The following is a 9,418-nucleotide window of genomic DNA, read 5'->3' on the forward strand; positions in this document are numbered from 1 at the left end:
CAGCAAGTGTGAACAATCGGGACGGGGTGGGTAATAGGTGTCTATATAAGAAAAAAGCCCCAATATCGGCACTGTCCCTATCAAATCGGGACAGCTGGTCAGCCTAGCCGGGAGAGCCCCTAACCACTAGAGCACCAGGGTCCGGACAGGCTGCGGCCTCTCTGCACAAAGCGGACACACCAGCAGACGGAAGGGCTGTGCGCGACGGCTGGAGTGGAGACCGGCCGGAGTTCACCAGGCCAAACGCCCTGTGAGCTGACGGAGGATGGAGTCTGAAAAGGGAGGCTGCGGACCAGAGAAGAAAAACACCAAGGCAGGCGCGACACCCTTGCCCGGCAAAGGAGCAGGGCACGGCCTAAGCGGGTGAGTCCCTGCGGCCCCCGGCAGGCGGCTCGGGTTGATCGCTCCCGGGGGAGGCTTGGCGCAGGGGGGGACCCCGCAGCCCCGGGCAGGGCGGGCTGGCTCGTGTCATGGAGGCGGAAGGAAGACACGTGACGTGACCGCCGCCGGGGCAGGGTACGGGCCGCGCGACCCGCCCGGGCCGGGGCCCTGGTCTCCTGGCTCCGGCCGGGCTGGGCCCCGAGCCGAGGGGCGGGGGAAAGGCGGGACCCCAGCGGCGCCGGCTGGGCAGCGCTGCCCGAGGCCGAGGGGCGGCGCCAGGCTCCGAGCGGCCGGAGGCTCCTCGGCTGCGGCGGCCTCTGCGGGGCCGGGCCGGGCTCTGCCTCTGCTGCGGCGCCGAGGTGAGAGCGGGGCGGGCGGCCGCGCTGCGGGGAGCCAAGAGTGGGACCCGCCGCCCCGGGCGCCCCCCCCCGGCCAACTGCGCTGCGGGGATCGGCCGGGCCTGCAACAGCCCCCGCTTCCGCACAGCCCGTGACCGCCCCGACCCCTGAACCCGCCGCCTCTGTGCCAGTGTTCAGCGCATTCACCGCCTTTGCCCCAGCTCCCCCAGCACTTACCTCAGGTGCCCCCCCCCCCGATTAAGAGCCACGCTTTTTAGTAGTGCGGGACTCTGCTCGGACCTGTTTGGGCATCCGGGACGCACCAGCAGGGCGGACACTGGCTGCCCCGCGCCGCAGGGCCCAGCCCCGGGGAGAGTATTTTCAAAAGTCCAGTGGATGTTTGCAAAATTCTCCCGGGCCCGCCGGCCCGCTCTCAGGGGGGCTGGAACAATTTGTAGAGTGGGGGGTGCTGAGAGCCATTGAACCAGACTGTAAAGCCTGTGTATAATGGAAACCACTTCAAGTCAGGGGGTGCTGCAGCACTCCCCGCTCTCCTCTGGGGCAGGGGCCAAGGGAAATGACTTGTCAGTACAATTTATTAAAGGCATTCCCTAGTGCGGGTGTTTCCATCCCCTTCCTCAAATTAGCGAGGTTTGGGGCAGTTCTGAATCTTGTCGTTTATGATCCTGTTCAGAAATTGCTACAAGGGTTCTCAATTCAATTGGTTTTAAAATATTCGAGCTGGGTTTAAAACAAAACACAACCCTGTGCCTCAAAGTGATGAAGAATTACCCGTTATGGGTGTGATCATACCCATCCTTACATTTGTGGTTTTGACATGGCACTAGTACCATGTGGGGTACTAAGTACCTTTAGATGTCATTGAAGTCTATGGGAGCTGAGGATGTCACTCACCACCTTGCTGGATCAGGCCCATTTAAATTAATGGGACTATTCATGGTCCAAAGCTGCAAGGTCCTGAACCACAGTCAGCTCTGAGAGAGGCAGGGACTGGCTTACACACAAAATTTAGCTCAACCTAGGTATAGCACTTGGGTGTGAAAAAATTCATACTCATGAGCACCTCAGTTAAGCTCGCCTAATCCCTTCTGTACATGCGGCTATGTTGACAAAATAATTTTTCCATTAACCTAGTTACTGCTGCTCCAAGAGGTGGATTACCTACATTTACAGAAAAACCCTTTCCCTCAGTGTAGGAAGCCTCTACACTATGGCGCTATAGCAGGATAGCTACAGTGCCACGGCTGTGCTGCTGTAGCACCTGTGGTGTAGACATGGCCTAAAATGGAGTTGCTTGCTGAAGATTCTGGGACCTGTGAGAACTATTTAAGCAAAATTAACGGACTTGTTTTGATCATATTTAGTGATCTCTCAGGAGTTCGAGGTGTGACATGCACTTTCAGTATGAAAACGAGACAAGGGTTTGAAACAGCCCAGGGTGGGCCCATTTGAGAGTACAGTATCCACACCGAATAAGATGATGAGTAGCATCCCATTAGGGATCAAAAAGATAATGGCCCTCAAATGAAACTCTTACAGTTAGTGGGGTAGTGTTGGGAATCACCACATGAAGGCACACCAGCGTTGGGATCGATAACAACCTATGAAACAACCAGTTATCCAAGTATGAGTGGCATAATTGTGAAGCACCAGAGGCAGTACTTGGCATGAGCAAAGGAGAACATAATGCTGGGAAAACGCTGGTCTATGAAACATGAACTATAATTCATTTTCTTCAAAAATAAGTATTTTAAAATGTCATTTATTTTTTTATTTTATCTTTAGGTAACAATCATTAATCAAGATGTCCTCAGCACCTGAGCCCCCAAACATTAAAAAAGAAGCACCCAAAGAGAAAGACAGTCGAATTCCAGGACTCAGGGGTGTCCGTACAACCACCCTGTTCCGAGCTGTGAATCCAGAGCTGTTCATTAAACCTGTAAGAGGCTCCTTCAGAGACAATATGTTTAAAGATGCATTTTTGAGATATATTTTTTTAAAAAACACATTTAAGCCACTAGTGTTATAAGTGCCACCTAAGAATATTATAACTGAAAAATAGTTTTCACATTTTCCCAGTTTGATTACTTTGCATATTTGACATCACTTTGTGTATAGTCAGTTTCTGTTTCCCCCATGTACTGTTAGACTGTTCTGCCATCTAATACTTCTGGGGGAATTCTGCACCAAAAATTCCAAAATTCTGCATATTTTATTTGTCCAAATAATGCAATACAATCACACCAGTTTCACTTATTTTGGTAATTTGTTTAAACTACCATACAGGAAAAAAATCACAAAAACTGTTCAGCATTTCCTAAACACATGAAAGTTAAATTACAAATACTTGGTAACCAAGACCCTGCATTCCAGTTATAATCCTGGATTTTCATTTAAATTACATTACTTTTATTTTGGTGTTTGGTGTTCTGTAAAGTAGGCTGTCACTTTAAATTGCTCAGACTTTCACACGTGATAGTCATACAGTTTTGCTAATCATTGTCCTGCATTTTTTTTAAATGGATAGGTAAAATAGATCCTGAGCTGTAATCTAACCCCATTGTGCCTCCCTGGCACAGGAAAAAAAGTGAGAAAGTCCATAAACCTTCCTAGCTGAGCATCCCATTACTGTCATTTACAATAAGGCTCCTTTACACCACTCTGGCAAGGTAAAGGAGCCTTAATTGCCTCAGGGTTTGTCTATACTGGCCCTTTACAGCGCTGCAGCTTTCTCGCTCAGTGGTGTGAAAAAAAACCCCTGAGCGCTGCAAGTTTCAGTGCTGTAAAGTGGCAGTGTTGGCAGTGCACTAGCGCTGGGAGCCATTCCCCTCCTGGAGGTGGGTTTTTTCAGCACTGGGAGAGCTCTCTCCCAGCACTGCTGCCGGGGCACCTCTTTAAGGTTGCCAGTGAAGATATGCCCTAAGAATGGGAACAATTAACTAACAATGGGAACATTAGCAGCCTGCCTGTTTAGTTGTTACATTTCTGCTCTGCCTCACGGACAGAGCCTGCTTCACACAGCCTTACGCCTCTAAGCCCAAGATGCAACAAGAGGCACAGAGTGAGTTTCTCTCACTCATTTGCAATCAGGCAGGCATCGAGTCCTTCCCCCCCCGCCCCCCCAACATCTCTCCATGGAGGCACACAAGCCCAGCCTCCCTCCTCGCCCTGCGGTGATCTGCTCTCTGCTGCTGGCTGCTTCCAGCAGGCACGCCCGGGCTGCTGTAGAAGGGGCATGTGTTCCCCACAGATTTCTTTGCTCCGCCATTTTTCTGCAGGGGAGCCAAGACATCTGCAAACAGTATGAATTCTGCACCCCACACAGGGCGCAGAATTCCCCCAGGAGTAATCTAATGAGAGGGACTCCCATGAGTCTGCAGAGTTTTATGATTTCATGTGTTAGTTACAGGGAGCCTCTCTTCATATTTAAAAGGGTAAAAAAGAGGATTTAAATATTTTTTAAAGTTTTTAAGATGAAAGGACAAATGTTTGTTTTTAAAAAGTAAGGGTTTTTTCCATTTAAGTGCCACGAACTTGAGGGACCTTTTAGATTTTAAGATCTGCTGTGGTTGCCTACTTCACCGCTCTCTCTACAGAATGTTGAAACCAGTTACCACTTTTTATGGATGATTTTTAACTTAATAATTGTTTAATTATAAATAATTGTAAAGTAAATTGAAAAACTAACTATGGTGGGAAAAATAGCCCAGAGATGTTTGCTTACTATTTTTAATGCCGTTTTATTAAATGATCTGATATGGGAGGGTAATGTGGCAAATTACTTCAAACATTCTTTTATATAGGATACTAACTTGGGTGTGGTGCTAGTACTGCGGAGTGTTGGTAATGCTGCTCGTGCGGCTGCTCTTGGAGCTCCAGTGTTAGCTGCACGTGCAGAGAGTGCAGCATGCTAATTCAGCAGACCTCGATGTTATTCATAAAGAAAGACCACAGGCTCAGTTTGGTGGCGAAGGTGCTCTGCTGGGTTTATTGTCAGCAAAACACAGTACTGGTGCTTTGTCCAATGGCTCATAGGGACACTAAGACATGTGCCCGTGACAACGTACAGGCTCAGTCAGCATAACAGGATACTGTCCCCTCGGCTGATACAAAGATGCCCCTCCTATGACTTCGCCTTTTATACATTGATACAGACAAGTTACATATTACGCTCCAGATATTGTTAATTCCCATCCTTACACCTTGTATCTGCTAGTTCAAACAAATCCATCATCCATTATCCTGCCATCCCATCCTTATTTTATAAGGGGTCTGTGTGTTCCTGTACAATCTCTTGGGGATTTGTTTACGTTCTTATTTGAGAATTCTGTCTGTTTTTGTACAGTCCTCTCTGGTCAGGAACTAACTTACTTGGGTAGCCAATACATGGTGTGTTACTATACTACCAAGGCCTACTTTGGGTCACAGCCTTCCGTTCACACTGCTAGTTATGCCTAGGGCTCCAGCAAAGCCTACAGGTTGAATATGCCAACTAATATTTTTGTTACAATATCCATTTTTGTAACTAAGTAGGTGAAATTCTGTTTTATATCTGCATAACCCAGAGACATTGGTAAGACTGCACAAAATTAAAAGGCAGAATTTGACCCATTTAATAAAAGTAGGTTTCGTGACAATAATTTGTAAATCGGTTTTAGGAGAAATAAAATTACTTTGACAGAAGCACAGTGTATTGCCCCAGGAGTAAATCTAGATTGAATATGTTGCAGAAAAGTCTTATCACCTTTAGGAACTCTGCTTCTGGCCAATCCATGAAACAATATTATGACCTGTGGAGGCTCAGAACATTGGATGTTGCCACACGTGGTCTCTAGAAAGAGGAGAGGGTAGCTTTTTTTTTAGCTTCATGATTGTTTCATAGAAAGTATTTTTATCCTTGAAGAACACTGTCCTCTTCCTCCTTTCTGAAAGCAAATGGCCTAGATGGTAGTCACCAATATTGTGTCAATTTGTGTCAACTGCTTGCATAGGTCTCAAAAGTGGCAGTGGTGTTATTGTCATAAAGAGATGTCAGAGAGGGCCCCTGGTCACTTGGTATGCCATGAGCAAAGAGCCTGATGTACATGATGGATCAAAAAACCAAAATAGCTGACTAAAAGTGCAAATTAATTTCTTTTGACAGAACAAACCTGTTATGGCTTTTGGACTCATAACAATTACCCTGTGTGTGGCCTACATTGGTTATTTACATGCAACGCAAGAGAATAAAAAGGACCTCTATGAAGCTGTTGACAGTGAAGGAGCCAGGTATATGAGGAGGAAGACTTCCAAGTGGGATTAAAGAAGCTGCTTAATAACAGAGAAAGAGAGAGGAGTAATTGGCAATGTAGGCATCTGAATTGTTAATGTTAAATTAGGTGTCTGCTAACTTTTCTATGCAATTCTTGGAATGATGTTTGTAAAATTTAATCCAATTTCCATTCCATTTTACAATGCCATGCCTGTACCTACAAACTTTACAGAAGACATACAAAGTAATAAAGTGTTAAGAACAGTTGTCTGAGTTGATCATTACAGTGTGTAGATAAAAGAAATAATTAAGTGTGAGCTGGAACTATAGTGATAAGTGACTTCAGAAATTTCTGTGATAGTTTAACTCATCTTTTTATGGTCTGCTTTGGCAAGAAGGAAAGCAGTTTTAAAATTCAAGGCACATTGTCTATGGGAAATGGTAGTTTGTGTGAGCTGCAAAATCTGCATTTTTAATATTGCATTTGCAACTAAAGATATTTTTTAAAAAGACAAAACATCTAACAATTTTTTTAAAGTCCAGAAGTCTGTAAATACTGATTTAAAACAACCATTCAAAATGCTAATTTACTCTCTTATATAAATCCTTTGTTAAGACATCCTTTTCTGTTCATTTGAGTGACTGGTTTTATTTCTAAATTTGGTTTAAAAACTACATATACCTTCATTGGAAAATATGTGCCATCAATTTCTTGTTAGTCACTGGAATCAGGGTAGTCTAAAACATAGGAGATTCTAAAATGGTGAGGGTATTTTCTGTATATAAAGTGTATTTAATCTATTTTTATATTAATAAAATTTACAAGTTCTACAGTTTCTGAAATAATTACACACACACAAAACAATTTTACAAGAATATTAAGGTAGAAAAGTCAAGCATTCACAAGTTAGGAAATGCTAGAGTTAAGGTTGCCTGTTCAACCTTAATTCAGCCTTCTTGTGTATCTGCATTATAATCCAATCTTTAATTAGGTGATCATGTACTATTTTTTCTATAGAACCCCTACCTCTTTCCATTTCCTAACTTTTGAGTGCTTGACTTTGCAACCTTAATAATTTTCTTTTAACATAGTTTTTTGTCTCATTTCCTATGTTTTTAACTAAGCCAACTGATAAAACTCTATAGAAAGTCTATCATATGGTGTCATATTGACACCCGTATTAGTCATCAGCAGGGTTGGAAACTTTATAGCCACTTCACATGACTCTGCCATGTGAGCTAACGGTAGGTTGTCATCCTCTGAATAGACTCGCACTAGAGGGGAATGATATACTTATTTTTCTAGTGGGTTTCACTGATATTTGTTGACAGAAAAGGAATTGTGAAACACAAGAATTTTGTGTTTCATTACAAGCTCTAGTGATCACACAGTCTTCTGCTCATTCCTCTTAAGAATGACCCTTTATGCACCATCCACTCCAACCTGTCCCAGTCCTGTCTCTTCCCCTCCCCTGGCTCCTTGTCCTAGTCCCATTCTCACCTAGCCAGTCCCAGTCTCCACTCCGAAAACATTTTGTCCTGGTCTTGCCCCTCCAGAATCCTGTCCCAACCCCTCCCACTCCCAGTTCTCCCCCTGCACTCTGGCTCCTCGCTAGATCTGGCTCCTCTACCATCTCAGCTCCTTTTCCCTGTCCCTTGCCCTGCTAGTTATCAGTTCCAGTCTCCTTGCCTAGCCAGTCCCGGTCTCCTCTGGCTCCTCATCTGATCTCAGTCTCTCCCTCCTAGCTCCCAGTCCTCACCTATTTCCCTCCCTGTCTCCCAAGCTCCTTGCCATCCAGTCACAGTCCCCCTTCTCAGTCTTCTTGCCCAGCCAGTCAGTCATCTCCCACATCCCACTGCCTAGTTGTCCTATCTTCTGCCAGCCTCCAGTTCAAGTATCCCCTCTACCTCTCCATGCAGGCTCCTTATCTCAGTCTACTCCCCTTACCTGTCTTCCCTGCTCTGGATATGGTCCCCTCTGCATTTGAATCTGCAGCTTGTTCCTTCACCCTGCCTGGACCCAGCAAAAGGGTCAGCGAGAGCAAATGAATGACAAGCTCCCTGCCAGCTGCCCTGACCTGGACCTGTCACAGCCCAGAGCTGTCACAGCTGGAAAAGCCCTGCTCAGCCCTGGGTTGAAGCATGCACAGTGCAGAGAGAATCTTTGGGATATTTAGTTATGAAAATCTAAGAAGTCTCTACTGAGCATGTGGAAACTGATTTCTCAAAGACTCATATAACTTGGCCAAATGTGGGTGGATTTTCAGTGACAGCAAAAAGCATGTTCCCAACACAAAGACCATCCTCTTCCAATTTTCAAGTCCCTGCTCCAAGGCCTGGGGGCACTACTAAAAGGTGGCTAGAATTTTTTTAACATGGGCAAAACAAGATATATTTTTTCCTAGCCTTTTGTTTTATAGGACAGGATAAGAAAGAGCCTTGAGACTAACTCTTTCATTTAATAACCATTATGTGGAATTTTAACCAGATGATTCTTTCATTCATTGAAATATATTAAGCCTACATTGTTTCAATGGGCTTCAATCCTAGTGAGCAAGAACTACTATGAAGGGGTTTGTGATATATGGGAATAATGCAAGAGTGGGTCCTTACTTATTTTGTGGTGTGATGGTGGCCCTAGAAGTGAGCGGTAGTAACAGTGAAAGAAGGGGAGGGGAAGGGTTTAGAACTGAGTCAAGGAGAGGGGCGTGGTGAATGCAGCTATGAGACTATGTAGTGGAAGGTCTGGCTGCAAGGGCAGGTGTGGTGTTTGTTGTTGGAGTGGGGACTAATTAGTCAAACTGATCCAAACCTATATGGATTGAAGGAGGAATGTTCAGCCTAGTTTTTCATTTTTTCAGCTCTCGATCATACTTACCTCCTTGTAGCAATTACTTTTTAAACAACGCTTAATAATACATAGATGATATACATAAAGTGCAGAAAACAGTTTGAGTGCAAAGATGCATACAGTACATTAATGGATAGTACAGAAACATGGCTACATTCGTCAGTGTAAATATCTGATTCCTGCAAATACAGCATATGGTTACAGCAGTGATCAAAAGGGTGAACTCAAATCTCTAAAGCACAGCTTCACTTATGTGAACTGGGGATACACAAACAGCACCAATAATGTTTAGTTTTGTCCTATTTCTGTAGATTTCCTTTTCAATAGTGGTATTGAAGTTTACAAGAAAATTCCTACCTTGACAAAAATAAGCCACAATGGTTTTTTGAGTGGAGACTCTTTGCTACCCCATGCCACCCACGAGTCATTCACCTCTTTAACAGAAAATACCGTGATCCAAATATTTGAAACAGTAGCCATTGCTAAATACTTTTAAAATCCCTTTAAACTGCTTGGATTTGAGAGGAATTGTTGCCACACCCTAAGTAATAAAAAATTTGATGAGATGCTGCTTAA

At 44.7% G+C, this 9,418-nt stretch overlaps 1 protein-coding gene across 3 annotated transcripts; it reads left to right on the forward strand.

Annotated features, from left to right (window-relative positions):
- The first annotated feature begins 51 nt into the window (after positions 1-51).
- SMIM8 (small integral membrane protein 8) lies at positions 52-6,255 on the forward strand. 3 transcript variants are annotated; one of them, XM_043542638.1, is made up of 3 exons: positions 52-363; positions 2,526-2,679; positions 5,884-6,255. In XM_043542638.1, the coding sequence occupies exons 2-3, from the start codon at positions 2,545-2,547 to the stop codon at positions 6,040-6,042; spliced, it is 294 nt and encodes a 97-aa protein (XP_043398573.1). In that variant the 5' UTR covers positions 52-363; positions 2,526-2,544; the 3' UTR covers positions 6,043-6,255. The 3 variants fall into 3 exon arrangements, with proteins under 3 accessions (XP_043398573.1, XP_037750360.1, XP_043398574.1); XM_037894432.2 differs by lacking the exon at positions 52-363 and adding an exon at positions 523-740; XM_043542639.1 differs by lacking the exon at positions 52-363 and adding an exon at positions 523-696 and having other exon boundaries at positions 2,523-2,679.
- Positions 6,256-9,418: the final 3,163 nt, after the last annotated feature.

This window comes from Chelonia mydas, chromosome 3 (genome assembly GCF_015237465.2).
Source record: "Chelonia mydas isolate rCheMyd1 chromosome 3, rCheMyd1.pri.v2, whole genome shotgun sequence".
In the NCBI taxonomy this organism is placed as follows: Eukaryota; Metazoa; Chordata; order Testudines; family Cheloniidae; genus Chelonia; species Chelonia mydas.

Coding starts and splice junctions, on each gene's coding strand:
- SMIM8 (XM_043542638.1), top strand. CDS start 2,545: ATGTCCTCAGCACCTGAGCCCCCAAACATTAAAAAAGAAGCACCCAAA. Junction 2,680..5,883: donor CAGAGCTGTTCATTAAACCT/GTAAGAGGCTCC, acceptor TTCTTTTGACAG/AACAAACCTGTTATGGCTTT.